Here is an 18258-nt window from a genome sequence, read left to right on the forward strand (position 1 = left end):
CTACAAGAGCTAGTTCCAGGACAGGCTGCAAAGCTATAGAGAAACCCTGTCTCGAAAAACCAAAACAACAACAACAAAAAAATTTGCCTGGAAGTCACAGCTGCCCAGAATTGTTAGGAACATAGCCAGCAGGTGGCAGCAGTTACTGTGTCATTAAAAATAGAGGTGCTGACCCTGATCACGTCTCGGTGGGTTGACCCAACAGCTACTCAGCTTGGTTCAGTCTGACTCAAGAAACAGGTAACAAAAACAGTAACTGGTTAGACCAGGGGTCGCATTTTGTGGTGAAAGCAGTTTTTTGTTTGTTTGTAACTGACTTTCAGTTACTCCCCTGGTGGAGATTGGGGTTCAGTGGTAGCTTACTTTTCCCAAAACACTAAACTCATTTTGCTTTTTCAGTTTACGCCAACCTCAGACTACAATAAACACCAGCTCCCAGCAAAAGCTTCCCATTGTCTTAGTACCATTCTGTTAATCGTTCAGGGTCTCCAAATGTAGGCACTGTGTGCAGAGCCTGTCCTGTGTGCAGTATCCAGACAGCACAAGAAAAAAGAGCCGGGCTGCAGACGGCTGCCATGACCCACACTCTCCTCTTCCCTCTCAACACCATGTTTACAGGGGTTGCCCAAATACAAATACATCCTCAGAAGATAACTTTCTGCACTCTGGGTTAGGTCTGAGTAAGAATGGCCACCAGAGGCTCATATATTTGAACATTGTGGTTCCCAGTTGGTGGACTGTTTAGAAAGGAGGTGTGGCCTTATTGGAGGCGTGTCACTGGGGATGGGCTTTGAGGTTCCAGAAGCCCACACCAGGCCTAGTCTCTCTCCTTGTTTGCCTCCATCTTGCAGATAAGATGTAAGTTCTCGGCTGCTGCTCCAGCATCACGCCTGCCTGCCGCCACACTCCATCATGATGACCAGCTGACCCTCTGAAACTGTGAGCAAGTGCCCAATTCATGCTCTTTCTTCTGTAAGTTGCCTTGGTTGTGGTGTCTCTTCACAGCAATGGAAGAGTAACTCGGGAGAATGTCAAAATTCACAAATGACACATCTTATTTGAAAATATTAGATTTAATAGAAAATATCACATTGTAAACAAGTCTACTGATCCATTATCTTAGCAAAGAATGACAGCATGATCACATACAAAAACGAGACAAAATGCTGGTACTAAACACAGTACTTCTAGAGGGGTGCCAGGGCCTCAAAACCTGTCCCAGGATTCTAGAGGGGCTGTCAGGACCTCAAAACCTGTCCTGGAAATAGGCAGCTGTTGCTTCAACAGGTACAAAGACAAAGCAGGAGGCAGTGACCACTCCACTGAGGCTGGAGAATATAAACACAGGGAGAGCAGAAGAGCCTGGGAAGGGGGCTTGAAGGACAAGTAGGCAAGGGTTGTATTTCTGATGCTGAGACCATCTGAGGACACCTCGCAAGCCTGAGAGGTGGGGGGATCACAGGTGGTGTGAGGAGACAGTATTAGCCTGTGTGTAATCTTGTCGCTCAGCTCTGAGGAAGCAGGAGAGCACAGCACGTGTGTGCGGGTTCCGGCTCTCCATCTTGGGTAAACAACACTGAAATCATGGGCATGTCTACCACCCGAGTGGACCTCCTTACTAGGGAGTGTATAAGAATCCTTCGAGAAAAACACAGCTCTGATGGGAAAAGGGCTTCCACCTTTCTCGTGTTGGAACCTTGAGGGAGAACAAGGCATGGCTGGACTTTGGGAACTCTGAGTTTATCTATGAAAGCCACCTTAGCCCCTCACCCCATGTCCAAACCTACCCAGAAAGCCTGTTTACAGAAAGGCTAGCTATTGATAGCAAGAAGAGAAGATCCAGGCAATGGGAGCAAGGGATAGGCTTCTCCCTCAGGGACTTGGTTCCTACAGGAAAGGTGCTTCCTTGTGCATAATTCAGGTTCTGGAAGTGTGGTCTTCAGAACAAAGATTCTCAATGAGCAAACCTGTGGAAGAGGGACCCTCAAGACTCCAAAGTGCACAAGCCCACTCAAGAGCAAGCACACATACAGTCAGGGCTTCTCGATGGGAGTGTGTTGGCCATGTGTGTAGGGGCAGATGGAGAGGTGAGAGTCTTCACTTGGGTATAATGACAGTCAATGATGGAAATCATCTCTATTTTACAAAAATAAATCACGAAAAGGTGCAGAAGGTTGGGGACACAGCTCAGTTAGTAGAACACTTACCTGGCATATGCCAGGCCCTAGGTTCAAACCCCAGGACTGAAAAAGAAGGTATAAGCAATGTTCCCCATAGCTAAACTCCCTAGCCAGTATGTGCCTAGCCACGGGTCTGCAGTGACCATAGGGAACTGAAGCAAAGTAATTCTACTCTCTTACAAGTTCCAGAGAGACCTGCCTGTTCCTCTGAGGTATTCGGTGAGTTGGCACAGGCTAGTCGCTATATGGCTTCTTAGTAGTCTGGTTTTTCTGAATTTCCTTCTCCTTGATACTGTACAGGGGGTCCACCAACTTGTTATGAACAAGCATTAAACCTGTAACAAATTGAAAGCAAACAGTATTCAATGCAGGTGGAGGCCAATGTTACAACTGCCAAGAGGAACACAGAGAGGCTCAAGTGGTCCCAAGAGGACCTTGATCTCTGTGACCTCCAAACACTAAACATAGTTCGTTCTGTGGAGTGACAGAGCTCACAGCTGTGTCAGCCCTATCAGGGTGGGAGTGGGCTGTTAAAGATTAGTCTTTTTAGCAAAGGGCAAATTCTAATTTAGCTGCTTAATGAGTGAGGATTGTCATGTAAGTTTCTTACAACTAGGGTTTTACAATTACTGGGCAGGCGCTCTAGAAAAGCTACAGCTGTCCTAGCAGGCATCCTGAAACAAAGGAAACACGGATCCCTAGATAGCTGGTCTAGTGTCCAGCTACAGGTGTAGTGTCCCAGCTACAGGAGGAATGCCCGTCTGATGCCTGACGGAGGAAACCTGAGGCTTCACATCTTGTGAGGTTACTGCAGCCCTATGGTCTGTGACTACATCTTTTTGTCTCCTCCCTCAGTCACGATCTCCAGACACAGAGCCTTCCAATCATGGACAGAAAAAGGAATGACCATATAGTAGAATGGTAGGGTTGGATTATTATTGAGATCGTAGGTGGTGGGCCAGCAAGATAATTCAATGGGTAAAGGTGCTTGTTGTACAAGCCTCGCCATCTAAGTTCGATACCCAGAATTCACACATACCCCCCCACATTAAAAAAAAAATAGGTGCTGATTAAAATGCCCAGAATAAATTGGACATGGTAGTAATGCCTCTAATTCCAGCACTCAGGAGGCTGAGGCAGACAGATCTCTGTGAGTTCAATACCAGCCTGGTCTACAAAGCTAGGTCAGCCAGAGCTACACAGTAAGACCCTGACTCAAATAAATAAAGCAAAGCAAAGAAAACCCAGAATGAAAGCCAGATCCACCCCTCCCTCTCTCCCTCCCTCCCTCTCTGCCTTCCTCCCTCCCTCCCTCTCAAGACTGCCCAGGACTTTCTCCACTGCCAGAGCCTCACCTTTGAAATACTTGACGGTCTTGACTTTGAGCTCCAAGGTGGCGTCCTCGTCACACACAAACACGGTACGGGGATGCTGCTGGAAGGCGGACACAGTCCACATGTGGTTCACGCCCTCCTCGATGGCTTTGTACAGAGCAAAAGCCTTGTGCGCACCTGTGATGAGGATCATCACCTGGGGACCAGAAGACAGGCCAGTGATGGGGTGTGCAGCTTGGCGAGCCCTGGTGGGAGTTATCTGTGGGCCCGAGGTCGACCCTCACAAAGACTGCCCCTGTATCTGCTCTTTCCAGTTCAGATCATTGGAGGTGCTCGTGTGACTTGGTGTGGGGTTTTCTGTTTACAGACAGCAAGGACGCGGTGGCATTCCATGACGCTCCAGAGCTAAGATACCAAGGACACACGAGCTGAAAGGCAACCTAAAGAACTCAGCTCTGCAGACCCCTTTCACCTGAAGTCCTCCATCCCCACCATGGAGTGACCAACACAATCACTGCTCCTTTCCTTTTTATAAAAAATTTAAGACAAGGGTCTCACTATGCACAGCTCTGGCTGGCACAGAACTCACTCCGTAGACCAGGCTGGCCTTGAACTCAAGAGATGTGTCTGCCCCTGCCTCCCCAGTGCTGGGATTTAAGGTGTGCACCACTACTGCTCCCCTCTAAAGAACTGAACACAGAGGCACAGGGAGGCGACTTAGTTCTAAAAACCCTACATCCTGCCCTTGGTCCATTTTCCAAGTCCATAGTCCACTCTGGTGTGCCTAGCCGCCAAACCCCTGTGCTTCCAGGAGCCAAGCCTGAGGGACTGTCTCAGGCCACCCAGTGGAAGTCCAGGTACCTTAATTCACCAACGCTTACTTTTCCACTGACTTAGAAGCTTTCTCACCGACTTGAGCAAAGACATTGGAAAGTGATCTACAGCTATTTCCCACTGAGTGTAATACCTAGGAAAGGAAAAGGAAGTGCTTCTAAAATTCAAACACATGAGCCAGCGAACGGCTCAGTAAGTAAAGGTGCCTGCAGCCACGCCTGACAACCTCAGGTCTGTCTGTCCCTGGGTCCCAGGTGGTGGAAGGAGAGAACTGACTCAGAAAAGTTGTCCCACGAGCTCCATGAGAATGCTGTGACATGCAATTGCATACACACATATACAGACACATGCACATACTCACAATGAGAAATATCATTCTGAGGTGGTGATGGCGCACACTTTTAATCCCAGCACTCATGAGGCAGAGGCAGGTGGATCTCTGTGAGTTCAAGGCCCACCTGGTAACAGAATGAGTTTCAGGACAGCCACAACTAAACAAAGAATCTCTTTCTCAAAAAAAGAAAGAGAAATAAGATTCTGAAAAATATGAGGGTGCTGGAGAGATGGCTCAGTAGTTAAGAGCATTGTCTCTTTTCTAATGATCCTGAGTTCAATTCCCAGCAACCACAAGTGGCTCACAACCATCTGTAAAGAGATCAGTTGCCCTCTTCTGACCTGCAGGCATACACGCAGGCAGAACACTGTATACATAATAAATAAATAAACCTTTTAAAAATAGAAAGATAAAATTAAGATAAAATATAATTCAGACACAGTAAGGAAACTGGAACACAAAAACAAAATTAAATGATATGTGATTTTCTAAGAGAAAAAAGTCACTAAATTCAGTCTAAAACGTTCTAATCAATTTAACGGCATTTATCGCCTTCAAGCACGGGGCTACAGACAGAGCATCCTTGGGCTGCAGGAGCAGAGTCCTTTCAAACAGTGACCAACCACAGGGATCAAAAGCGTCTGGTCAGTACCCAGGCAGGTACAAAGTCTTGGTTCTCCGCTAGTGGTGCTGGAAGCTTCTGCCCACAGCTGTATAAAAGAGGTACAGTAGCAGAGACAGCTGGCCCAGTCTCTGGTCCCTAAGGCATCGACAAAATGCTCAGACAATTGCCCTCACCCCAGGCATGACCTCATCTCCAAAGGCAGAAGAAAAGCGGTGTCAAGGCCAGTTGCGATTTTAGCTTTATTTATGAAAAGTTAGTTAATAAAAATATATACTTGGTGCCTGTATAGCTTGAAATTAACAATAAATTAAGCCTTCTCCCCAGCCTTAGCGAAGACTGGCAGACAGGCCTTGAACCCTTACCTCTTTAGCGTCCATCACAGTACCTACGCCCACTGTTAGGGCCATGGTGGGTACCTTGGCAAGATCACCATCAAAGAATCTAGCATTGGCCAGGATGGTGTCCATGGCCAGGGTCTTCACACGGGTCCTGGACACTAGACTGGAGCCCGGCTCGTTAAAAGCAATGTGTCCATCAGGGCCGATGCCTGTGGAGATGGTAGAGCAGCCATGAGTCCCAGAGACTGAGAACTTCAAAAACAACAGACTCCCCTTCTCTTTGAAATCTTGGAAAGCTACATTTCTTCTCTCATCTGTGCCCTAAGTCAGGTCTACCTCAAGCTGTGACCTCCCTTCCCACCGCCTCTACCTGAGGCACAGACTCTGGGAACTTGCCTCCACCCTCAGCTAGAACTGTGTAAAATGCTTCCCTTGTGCTCCAGACTGGGGAAGTCTACTTCTCCCTTCCTCTTGCCCAGAGCCAGAGTCCAGCAAACCCAACAGCCTGGATGGCTGACTTTGTAAGTGTGCAGGACCTGCAAACTCCTGCCCTCCCCTCAGCTAGTTTTCCTTTCTCTTCTTTCCTAAAGACAGAGCCTCTCTCTGAGCCATGCTCACCTCCAACAAAGAGTTCGATCCCGCCTGCAGCCTGGATCTTCTCCTCAAAAGCAGCACACTCGGCCTGCAGGTCAGCTGCGTTCCCATCCAGGATGTGGGTGTTTTCAGGGTGGATGTCAATGTGCTTGAAGAAATTATTCCACATGAAGGAGTGGTAGCTCTCCGGGTGCTCTCGAGGCAGACCTGTGGGGTCAGGGGATCCTTGATCAGACCGGGGTTGAGCCCGAGCCCTCCTTCCAAGGGCCATGCTGGGAGATCACACTGGGAGTCACTTAGGAGACCACCCATCTGACCCCGGCCATGTAGGACTGGCTGGGCTGGGCTGTAACTGCATACTGGTGGGGGTGGGCTGAGAACTGGGAGATCTCATTCTGATCCCCACTGTAGCTCAGTGGTAGAGCATTTGAGTAGCATGTGAGAGCCTCAGTTTGAGCCTTTGCACCAGCTTGGGGTTGGAGAGAGGCACACACTCATCACCTTTTCATAAGGGAATGATCACAAGATGGAGTCTAGGAACACTGCAGCTAGAGGTTGCTTGCCCACCTGGGTGGGAAGACCGAGTCCTTGGGTAATGGATGCGACCACATCCTTTACCCTGGACCTTCTATCCCACCCCTGCTTCTATTATTTCCCATTAAGTCTGAACTTCAACTTGAACATTAAGTGATTGAAGAGAATATCAGAGCTTCTCAAAACTGAAAGATGTTTAAAAATAATCTCAATGTGAAGATTATTTAAAGTCCAGCCTTGGGGCTGGAGAGATGGCTCAGAGGTTTAAGAGCACTGGCTGCTCTTCCAGAGGTCCTGAGTTCAATTCCCAGCAACCACATGGTGGCTCACAACCATCTGTACTGAGATCTGGCGCCCTCCTCTGGCGTGCGGGCATACATCGAGGCAGAATGTTGTATACATAATAAATAGAGGGTGCTGGAGAGATGGCTCAGAGGTTAAGAGCACTGCCTGCTCTTCCAGAGTTCCTGAGTTCAATTCCCAGCAACCACATGGTGGCTCACAACCATCTGTACTGAGATCTGGCGCCCTCCCTTGCGTGCGGGCATACATCGAGGCAGAATGTTGTATACATAATAAATAAATAAATCTTAAAAAAAATAAAGTCAAGCCTTTAATACCAGCACTAGGGAAACAAAGGCAGGGGGAGGATCTCTAGGAGTTCAAGGCCAATGTGATCTACACAGTAAGTTCTAAGTCAGCCAAGGCTGCATAGTGAGACCCTGTGGCAAAACACTTGAAACGTTTTAAATCAGAGACCAAGAATGTTCATCAGGGGTAGAACACTTGCCATGCATACCTCAGGTGCTGGGTTCAATTCTCGGCTATGCCAAAATCAAAGGAAAATTTGTCTCAAAACATTTACAAGTAGGGCTGGCCAAGAGTTAGTGGCAAATGCCTTTAATCCCAATTCTGGGGAGGCAGAGGCAGGTGGATCTTTGAGTTTGAGGTCAGCCTGATCTATAGAATGGGTTCTAGGAAAACCAGGTCATATAGTGAGATCTTGTCTCAAAATAAACAAACAACAAAAACAAAAAGTACAGGTGGCAAGATGCTCAGCCGGTAAAGGTGCTTGCCACCAAGCTGATGGCCCGATCTCCAGGACCCACGTCACATGGTGGAAGGACATAACGGACTCCAGCAAGCAATCCTCTGATACACACACACAGACACACACAGACACACACACACACCCCCTAGAGGTAATTTTCAAAATATATTTAGTCTTTAAGACGAAATAAATAAATTGCTGTGCACAGCAGGGCACACTTGTGACTTGAGAGGAAAAGTGGGAAGATCACAAGTTCCAGGCCAATTTGGGATACACAGCAGGATCCTATTTCAAAAAAAAAAAAAAAAAACCCAAAAGGGGAAACAAAAACCATCTGGTCCATACCATAAATGAATGAATGCTATGTGAAGAAGCCAGGCACAAACAGCCAAGCGTATCCGTGACCTGACTCACATGGGGTGCCTGGAGAAGTCAGGTTCTGGGGAACAGAGCGAACACAGTGGTTTCCAGCACCTTGAGAGAAGGAAAACTGGGGAGCAGTTTGACAGGAAGTCTCAGCTCTGCAGGGTGAGAGTTCTGACAAGGGGTCACAGTGGTGTGAATGCGTTGAACTCAACATTAACACGTGCTCAAGAAAAAGGTGTCTGTGGCGGCTGGGGCAGGGGTACGGGTGTAGTGCCCACAGAGGCAGAAGAAAGTGTTAGGTCCTGTGGAGCTGGAGTGACAGGAGGTTGTAAGCCACCTGATGTGGGTGCTGGGAACTGAACTTGGGTTCTCTGCAAGAGCAGTATATGTTCCTTCTCTAGCAGGGAGTGGGATTGAGACAGGGTCTCTCTGTGTCACCCTGGCTATCTGGATCTTGCTGTGCAGAACAGGCTGACCTTAAACTCACTGAGATCCTACGGCTTCTGCCTTCCTAGTGCTGGAATTAAAGCCGGTATGTGTTCCTAACCACTGAACCACCCCTCCAGCCTTGGTTTTGTGCTTTTCAGCCAGAAATGCCTGTGTTTCCCAGGCTGCCCTCAGTTCTCTGGGCTAAATCAACCCCCTGCCTTATCCACCCTTTCCCTAACCCAGTAGTTGGGCTACTTCAAAACCCCCAGTTTTGAAGATGGTTAATGTTTACTTTATTAGGTTTCTGTTTGTTTGCTTGTTTGTTTTTTAACCTTTAAAATGAAACCACAGGGTAGCAGGAGGCAAGGACAGAGGACCAAAGGCACAAGTCTCAGCCTTCACCAAGGGGTCAGAAAGAAGCTGAAGGACACATGTGAGCAAACAGGCCACACACAGAACCTGGACTCCAGAATCTCATCTGCAGGTGTCCAAAGAGAAATGGCAGGGAGTGGGGGACCAAGAGAGGGGAAGGCACCTTCATAGTTATTAAGTATTTGCTAAAGCATCTGCTATGCACAGTAAGCCTCTGCACCAATCATGGCCTCTGTTACCCTAACTACTAAGGTGAGTCCCATCGTACAGCCGGGTAAAGCCAAGCTGCCAGAGACAATCACCTCTAAGACATTCCTCTCTCTCCAAGCTGAGTCCGTGAGAGGGAGCATGATGCCCCTAGCGCTGGGAAGAACATGAAGAACACTCACCCACATACTCATCCATGTTGAAGGTTTTCACGTATTTAAAGGAAAGGTCTCCATTCTTATAGTACTCGATCAGCTTCTGGTAGCAGCCAAGTGGGGTGCTCCCTGCAAGAAGCATTAGGAACGTCAGATCTGCAGTCCCCTCTATGCTCCAGCCCCACCTACCATCCATCTACTGTGAGCTGGTGTCTAGCGCCCATTAGACTGTTATATTCCAGGAGTCAGGACAGTGAGGGTGTCTGTCAGCTACAGAGGTCACTAGCCAGTATCTGAGTGACTGCCACACTCGATTCCTGATGTGATGTTCTACAAACATCAACTATGGGAAGACAGAGGCAACTACCCTAGAAGAGAGAGACCACTGTGCAGAAATGGGGACACAGCAGAGATGTAAGCTGTGCTTCAGAGTTCGGGGAAGACTTATCAGAACAATAGCAAAAGTCCTGGGTTGAGTTTCATGAACAGGTAAGCAAAGAAGACAGGACCACAAGATGGTAAAAGATGGAAGAGCCGAGCTGAGGGCATGGCACAGAGATGGGCCCCATCTCCAGCTACATGGCAGAAAAAAGAACAAACATACAAGAACCCTGATTGGATACTGGGTTAACTAAAAACTAACTTTCTGAGATGAGGGTGTGGCCAACGGGGGAGTCTTGAAGACACAAGATTAGTCCCTAACCAGGCCTACAGACAAGGAGAAGAATAAAAACTCATGTAGACTCCTGGGGAAAGGTTCTGAACACAGGCTGTGTATTAGAGGATACTGCAGAATGCTGTGCAGACTGGGCCTTAGGGCTATCAACAACTGTCCTCATTCCTGGGAGGTAAGGCCCGCAAGATTTAGGGTAAAGGGTCACAATGTCTGGAACTGACTGTCACATGACTCCAACAAGAAATTTTTTTTTTGGTTTTTCGAGACAGGATTTCTCTGTGGCTTTGGAGCCTGTTCTGGAACTAGCTCTGTAGACCAGGCTGGTCTCAAACTCACAGAGATCCGCCTGCCTCTGCCTCCCAAGTGCTGGGATTAAAGGCGTGCGCCACCTCCGCCCAGCAACAACAAATTTTGTAAGGGTAGACAGAGAACAAGAACCAGAGAAAAAAGTAAAGGTGCTACAATATTAATTGGTGATTCTAGGCAAAGATACCATACTGCTGATTTCAATTCTTTTAAATATTTGAAAAAAATTTTAAACTAAAAAGATATAGAAGGGAAAAACTCAACCTCATCCAGCCAAGATCATCACTCCTTTCCAAAATCCACCAACGTCTCCTTTCTGCCCCATAATAACTAATCTCACAGAGACTGCCCAAGCCTGCCTTGGCCTTCACCTCAGGGCCTTTCCACCCAGTCCTCTCTATAGGCCGTGCTCTTCCTTCTAGCAACTTCATGGCTAGCTCACTTCTTTGGGCTTTCCCAGAGGCCTTCTCTGCCCCCACATCTGACACAGCTTCCCACTAAGCACACTCCCCAGCCTTCTCCTGTGCTGCTTTTCTCTTCTGTTCCCTCCTAAAATACTCTACATTTTGCTAATTAACTTGTTTACCCTCTCTCTCCCCACTATAATTTAAGCTTTGGGAAGTAGGAATTTATGTTCTTTTTTTTTTTTTTTTTAAGTGTTGTTGCTTTATCCCTAGAACCTTAACTGCCTGGCTTACAGCAGGCACTCAAAGACTCATCTACTGAGTGGAAATGGAGAGGAGGCTCAGCAGCTAAAAGTACTTACTTGCCAGGCATGGTAGCACACACCTTTAATCCCAGCACTAGGGAGAGAGGTCGGTGGATCTCTCTGAGTTTGAGACCAGTCTGGTCTACATAGCCAGCTCCAAGCCAGCCAAGGCTACCTAGTGAGACCCTGTCTCAAGAAACAAAAAACAAAAGATTCCCTCTCAATTACATGTATGTGTGAGTGCAGGCAGCTACAGACTCCTAAAGAGGCCCTGCAGCTCCTGGAGCTGGAGTTACAGAGAGTTGTGAGCATACTAATATGGGTGCCGGGAACTGAACTCGGGTCCTCCACAAGACAGCGGTGCTCTTAACTGCTGAGCCATCTCCCCAGTCCTAAGAATGGTCTTAAACTTTTAATATAGTTTTTAAAAATCAAAAGACTATTTCATGACATATAAAAATTACATCAATGTCTACAAATAAAGTTTTATTGACAAAGCTACACATTCATATGCATATTGTCTGCGGCTGTTTTCCTATCTACAGCGGCAGAATAAGGAGCTATAATATTGAAGCTGAAACATTTGCTGCTATATTATTTACTGCAAAAGTCTGAAGGCCTCTTTCTTGTGGATGGGCCAAACAAAACCACGAAGACCAATATCCCCACTTGGGAAAGAAATATTTAGGATACTTTTTTGAGGCACTGGACCAAAGTATCTCCCTGTAAAGGTAACATTGTTTTTTCAGAAGACATTGGGTTTTATAATCAATTAAGTTTTATGGAAAATTATTTGAATGACTAACTTCTCAATTCTCCCATGACCAGTACTTAGCTAGTACCCCCTACATGCAGAGAACAGAAATTAACCCCATAAAATGAACATCTCAGGGCACCAGGGTTGAGTTAGGATGCCACTACTGCTAAGGAACCAGCCTGCCTCTATCCTAGGCTTACAAGCCATCTTATAGTAAAGATGAACTAGCTTCATTCCTGTTTATGATTAAATCTCTGTTTCTCAAGGATTAGGTTATGCCCCACTTGTAACCTTAACTACAAATGGCTTTGTGCTGCCTGTCCCAGGAATGGCAATCGGGTGTTTGTTTCAAAAAGTTGTTTATAACCATCTCGAGACCCTACATTTGTTTCAAAACGTTATACGACCCTCTACGACCTTGTTATAACTCCATTTGTGATTTCCTTGCTTTGACCACCTGTTATATTCTGTTCCCATCACCCTGCCTATGGCCTCCCCCAATCTGGAACCCCTACCCCTGAGATCTATAGAAGCCTTGTCTTCTTCACTTCCAATGTTGCCTTCTGAAATCCCAACTTTGGGTTCCAGAAGCAGCCGGCTGGCTAGTTCCTGGTGCACCTTTTAATAAGGCTTGCTTTAATTGGTCGTGGAATTGGTTTTTCTCAGGACTAACACTGCCTCACCGAGACTCCTTCTGTTCCAGGATTTTGCTGGAATAGGCAGCACTAAAGCAAGCCCGGTGCCTTTCTTCTCTACGGGGAGGACACCAGGGCAACAGCATTTTAATCCATCTTTTAAAGTCTCTGGGCTAAGTGAGCCCATGATCCTGACCCCTTTAAAGGGCTCCAGCGACCTCTGTCCGCCCCTCGGCACACCACCCCCTTTCCCACAGCATACCGGTGGGGAGCCCCAAGGTGAAGTACTTGTCAGGCCCTGGGTTAAACTGGATGATGCGGTTCCTAATGTACTTGGCAGCCCACTCGCTGGCCTGGGAATAGTGGTCCAGGATAATGAGCTTCATCTCGTCCTGCAGCATGGAGATAACAGGCTGAATTAAGGGAAGGGCAGGGGGCAGAGAAGGCCGGGGAGGGGGACAGAGTCTCTCTAGCCTGGCAACAGCCTTCTCCCAGCTCACAGGTGAACAGGCTAGGCCGGGTGCCTTCACTGACCACCAGGAGGCAGTATTGTGGGGCCATCCTTGGCTGGGGAGGACCACCCAACGCCCCAGAATTTTCTGGACCCTTTCCTTCCTGAGTAAACGGGGTGGGTCAGTGCCTCCTCGATCTCACGATAGGGCACTGGAACCACACAGCATGGAGTCACCTAGCAGCAGGGCCCGTTCCTGCCCACATCCTCATCCTCACCCAGGCCGGGTTCTCTCTGTCTCGAGCTCCCTTCGCTACCAGAGGTGCCACGGGGTCACCTTGGGGCACTAGAGGAGGAGGCGGCAAGTGCTGCAGAGGGGGGAGGGTGCTTCCTGGGTCCTTAGTTTCCCCCAAAGTACCAAGGGATACAGATAAGTCTGCGGCAGGAGGGCAAGTGGCTTGCCATCCGTCCCCGGCCCAGACTGCGCTCGCGCTGCCCCTCGGCCCGCCAGTGACCCAGGTCCGGGGGTCGGGGGCTCCGGCTGGATCGTATCCACTTACATGCACGCTTCCCGCGGCTGCGAAGGTTACAGCACTGGCGGCTGGGCCCGCGCGGGTCACGTGGCCGCGGGTCACGCGGTGCGCGCGCCGCCAGCTGACTCAGGGCGGCCCAGCCCTGCCGCGCTGCTGAGCTTGCGGTCTCCTGACCTGGGGGTGGAGGCGAGTGTGTGTGTGTGTGTGTGTGTGTGTGTGTGTGTGTGTGCGCGCGCGCGTATGTGTAGTGCAAAGTGTGTGTGTGTGCGCGCGCGTGTGTGTAGTGCAAAGTGTGTGTGTGTGTAGTGCAAAATGTGTGTGTGAAGTGCTTGTGTGTGAAGTGCAAAGTGTGTGTGTGTGTCTGTGCAAACTTAGATGTTTAAGTGCGAAGTGGACCGTGACTCTGGCTGCTGACTGTGCGACCGTGGTCCCCCTCAGCCTAGGGTGGGGTGCACACAAGCAGAGCAGCAGTTCTGGATAAGGAGTTGCCCCATGTTGGCCTTAGGAGAGGTGCAGTCTACCTGAGCACTGCTTTCAAGGGACTTTTGACAGGGCTTAATCTGCAGCTAAATCTGGTTATGAGTATGAGCTTTTTTCCTTATCCACAGAATTCTGACCTTGAAAAAGGAGACTTTTTAAAGGTTTGGCTGTGCAGACTCGTGATCGCACAGTGGAACAGAGAGACGTCAGCAGTCAAAGGCTCCCTCCTATGCTCAGGTCACAAGGAAGCCGGAGGAAGGTACATTCACTGCCCTTTCAATCACCTCATTTGTGAAGCCTCTCGGAGGGGGAACTATTGTTCCCTTGCCAGTAGTCAGGCTAGTTACTTACGTCGAAATTCTTGTGTGTTAGCCAGCCAGAGATGGAAATCAGAACAAGGAGGGTAAGGAGGGTCCTTGCCATTCTATAGCCCTGCCTGTCCTGAAACTATGTAGACCAGGCTGACTTTGAACTCACAAAGATAGCTCTGCCTCTCTTTTCCTGAGTGCTAGGATTAAAGGCATGAGCCACCACATGGGAAACCAAAACAGGCACCACACTATTGTTAAGGAGCCACATTGTTATACTTAGTTATTAAGTCTCCAAACTTTATAGGAATAAGTTTGTTTCCTAAGCCTTGAGTCCTTGGTCCCTTACTCTTCTGTCCAGGTGCTGAAGGTCTATTATCTCTACAGTTGTTTTCTATCAACCCTAACTGTACCCCCAAAAAAGGGATCTCAAAAGCCAGTGAGAAGCTACTCTCTGAAAGCCCAGCTTGGGGAGAGATAACCCACTGGCCACTGTAGTTCTAACTACAGCTTGCTTTAATCAGACAGTCCTGGAACTGCCTGTGTCTGGCCGCGTGTCATTGTGTCATTCCCCACCACCACCCCTTGCCTCAGATCTAAAACACACCTGCTTCAATCTGAAGATCCGAAAAGCAAAACACCGCCTCTTACCTTGACCTTAGTCTGACAATGGCAATCCTGCCTTCAGGAATCTCAGAATGAGACTACGTCTGAGAGCTGTCTCCTCCCGTTTTATAATCCTCTCTAGGGCTGGGATTAAAGGCGTGCACCACTGGGATTAAAGACATGAACTGCCCGGTTTCTATGGCAACTAGTGTGGCTACTGGGATTAAAGGTCTGTGTCATTGTGGCTACTGGGATTAAAGATGTGTGTTATCATTACCCGGTCTATCAGGCTGACCAATAGGACTGTTTTACTCTCAGATCTTCAGGCAGGCTTTATTTATTAAAATACAATTGAAATGCCACTACAGCCTTCCTCAAACAATGAGGTGCTGTTAGGTCCAAAGGGAATTCCAGTTCCCCAAATTTCAAAAAGACTGTCCAAATATCCAGAAACAAACTCAACCTGGACTGTAGGAGGATTTCTGGTGGTTAGAGAAAAGCCAGCATTCCTCAGGAACTTGTGAAACTGGTTCCCATCTGCCAAAAAATGAGTCATTTCCCTTCCCTCTGGCAGAAGGGACACATGGCTACCTGGGGGGGGGGGCTATCAGTATATCAGACCACGTGCTGGTATCACAAATACCTGTCAAATGTTTCAAAGTCCATGCTAGCAACCTAGCCTTTCTCACCGTGTTCTCCTCTACCCTAAATTGCTTTCAGTTCACAGCGGCTCCCAACACACACAGTTACTCATTCTCCTTATAACCTTGCTATTCCCACTAGGTTTGTTTTCTATTCTCATCCCCTGCTATTCCCCCTCTCTCACAGACAGCCCTGGCCATGTCCAGTCTGCTGGCCATGTCCAGTCTGCTGGCCATGTCCAGTCTGCTGGCCATGTCCAGTCTGCTGGCCATGCCCAGTCTACTTCTCTCTCTCTCTGCTCAAGACTCCTCCAGATACCTCTAGCTGTTCTCTCACATCTACAAGAAAAACCTTTCCCTTAACCATTTTAGAGAGTGGTCATGTCGTTCATGTATACAGTGGCTATATTTAGTTCTCTTGACTAGTTCTACTGTGGATAGACCCAGGGGTTCATCTGCCTCTTCCACTGACTGTATGTATGACATTCTTGTCTGCTTCAGATGTGGTAGAGTCCACAGAGTAGACACCTTTACAATCTAAGGGATTTGGTTCTGGCCTCCCTAAAGTCGATACATTTTAAACTACTTTTAAATTTAATCAGAAATTGCACCTCATTATGAGGACGGCAGATGTCCCACATGGAAGTTCTGGCGCTGATCTCCAAAGGCATGAGAAGCACAGGCCTGAACTGCAGCATCTACATCCAGACCGTTCCCAAAAGAGGGTGACTCTGCAGCTGACTCCATCTCCCTTGAATTATCCCTCCTGGAGGGAGCCAGCATCTGGCCTTTGTTAAGCCTGGAAACCTGGAGCCAGCCTGGGGAGTAGTCAGAAATGCTCATGCGCTTGAGGTAGTAACTCGAGCAAATGGTCTTTGTATCACCTACAGGAGTGTTAAATGGATTCACAATGCGGTACACTCAACCTCTAGAATGTTGTTGTTGTTGTTATTTTAGAGACAGGGTCTTGCTACAGAGCCCAGGCTGACTCTGAGCGCGCGCGCACGCGCGCACACACACACACACACACACACACACACACTCTCACTCCCTCTTTTGAGGTCCTGGAGGTTGAACCCAGGACTTTATGCTTGCTTGCTAAGAGCTCTGCCACTGAGCTATGCATCCCCCAGCTCAGGGTCTTGTACTCTTGGTCCTCCCACGTTAGCTCCCCAAGAGCTGGGATTACAGGTCCGTGCCTCTAGGCTCCAACCCTGAACTTTTTCATCTGGCCAAACTGGAAGTGTACACCCACGAAGAACAACTTCCCATTTCCTCTTTGCCCAGCCCTGCCCACCCATCCCCAGTCCCTGATAGCTACTTTTCTACTGCCTTTGGTCTTAGGCTATTCTAGATTGTTCATGTCAGTAAACAGTGCGTAATGTGTTCCTTTGTGCTGGGCTGCTGGGTGACTCTCCAGGGGAAATGTCAAATTAATGTCTGCCTCCAAATCGAGATGGCACCAACAGCCCCAAGAATGACTCATACAAGCTTACCTGTGGAGTAAAATGAATTTAATGGGATTCCGTACAGAGTGGTGAGCTGATCACACACACACACACACACACACACACACACACACACACACACGCCAATGTCTACTAAGCCTCTGTGTTCTATGTGCAAGTGCTTTGAGAACTGCCCAGTGTTAGTACAACACAGGCAGCAGGGTCAGACAGGTTAAAGTATCTTCTCGCGTGTACTCTGCCCTTTCTCTTATCGGGGATTCTGCTGGTCTCAGCAGGCACTGTTTGACTGTGGGGAGGATGTCTTGTTTTCCTGGCAGTCTGGGAAGTAGATCAGATAACTCACAGCTTACATCCTATGGAGTTACCCTGGCTGGGATTCAGAAGGCTAATCTCAGTACATTGGCTTCTTTCATATAACAGTGTCTATCTACATTGGCTTCTTTCATATAACAGTGTCTATCTACCTGGGTTGCTCGTGTTGGAGAATGGGTCAGAATTTCCTCTTTAGACAGTAATATTTCGTCTTATAAACATACTTTTAGATGCTATCTGCCGCCCATCAGTTTAACTGCTCAATTCTAGTACAAAACAGCATCAGGATTGCTAACCCATACAACCCCCGGGAAACAGGTGCATCAAAGAGTACGGGGCTACGTGCAACTGCTCTGGGCTTTAAGATGGTGATAAGCTCCATTCATTGCCAAAGATATTTAAGCAAGCAAGTGCTTTCTCTGTACTCCCTTTAGTATGGTTGTTTCATCCATTTTACTGTAGTAATATTGTAAGCCCCTCCCTCAAGGACCTCTAACCGCCAGGTTCCACCCACAGACTACTGTAACTGCCCCAGCTGCTGGACCCTGCCCCCATCCTATAGAGTAAAATGTCCAACCTCTGGATATGAAATCCCACCAATATCCACCTTGAAAAATTCCACCCCCTTTCCCAAGAAACTCTATATAAGCCCCATGTCCTGTTGAGTTGCCGTGGTTTCTCGATGGAGCAGACAGCCACCCTCCTGGTTTTTCCCTCCCAATAAATCTCTTGTGTGAGGTTTGTCGTGCAGTGTGACTTTGTGGTATTCCTTGGCTCCCAGCTTCTAGGAGACCTTTCCATTCAAGCTGTAATGCTCACAGATATGATAAGTCATAAAGTGTTCTCATGTATGCTAGCTCTGTGTATCAGCTTTGTATCACTGGAACAAATGTCTGGGATAATCAGCTTCTTTAAAATAAAAAGACTGCCGGGCGGTGGTGGCGCACGCCTTTAATCCCAGCACTCGGGAGGCAGAGGCAGGCGGATCTCTGTGAGTTCGAGACCAGCCTGGTCTACAAGAG

At 48.1% G+C, this 18258-nt stretch overlaps 1 protein-coding gene across 2 annotated transcripts; it reads right to left on the reverse strand.

Annotated features, from left to right (window-relative positions):
- Window positions 1-1057: 1057 nt before the first annotated feature.
- Window positions 1058-13523, reverse strand: Gnpda1 (glucosamine-6-phosphate deaminase 1). Of its 2 annotated transcripts, none has more exons than XM_005356021.3 (7): window positions 13448-13523; window positions 12699-12828; window positions 9381-9482; window positions 6264-6446; window positions 5670-5854; window positions 3536-3710; window positions 1058-2515 (listed from the first exon to the last, which is right to left on the reverse strand). In XM_005356021.3, the coding sequence occupies exons 2-7, from the start codon at window positions 12820-12822 to the stop codon at window positions 2415-2417; spliced, it is 870 nt and encodes a 289-aa protein (XP_005356078.1). In that variant the 5' UTR covers window positions 12823-12828; window positions 13448-13523; the 3' UTR covers window positions 1058-2414. The 2 variants fall into 2 exon arrangements, with proteins under 2 accessions (XP_005356078.1, XP_013205077.1); XM_013349623.2 differs by lacking the exon at window positions 13448-13523 and adding an exon at window positions 13166-13337.
- Window positions 13524-18258: the final 4735 nt, after the last annotated feature.

The sequence above is a fragment of the Microtus ochrogaster genome, chromosome 18, assembly GCF_000317375.1.
Source record: "Microtus ochrogaster isolate Prairie Vole_2 chromosome 18, MicOch1.0, whole genome shotgun sequence".
NCBI lineage: Eukaryota > Metazoa > Chordata > Mammalia > Rodentia > Cricetidae > Microtus > Microtus ochrogaster.

What these genes read in the sequence shown, in the direction of transcription:
- Gnpda1 (XM_005356021.3), bottom strand. Translation starts at nt 12,822, where the DNA reads ATGAAGCTCATTATCCTGGACCACTATTCCCAGGCCAGCGAGTGGGCT. An exon ending in CAACATGGATGAGTATGTGG is followed by an intron (nt 6,447 to 9,380) that starts GTGAGTGTTCTT and finishes CTGACCCCACAG; the next exon opens with GTCTGCCTCGAGAGCACCCG. An exon ending in GACCGTCAAGTATTTCAAAG is followed by an intron (nt 2,516 to 3,535) that starts GTGAGGCTCTGG and finishes AATTTGTTACAG; the next exon opens with GTTTAATGCTTGTTCATAAC.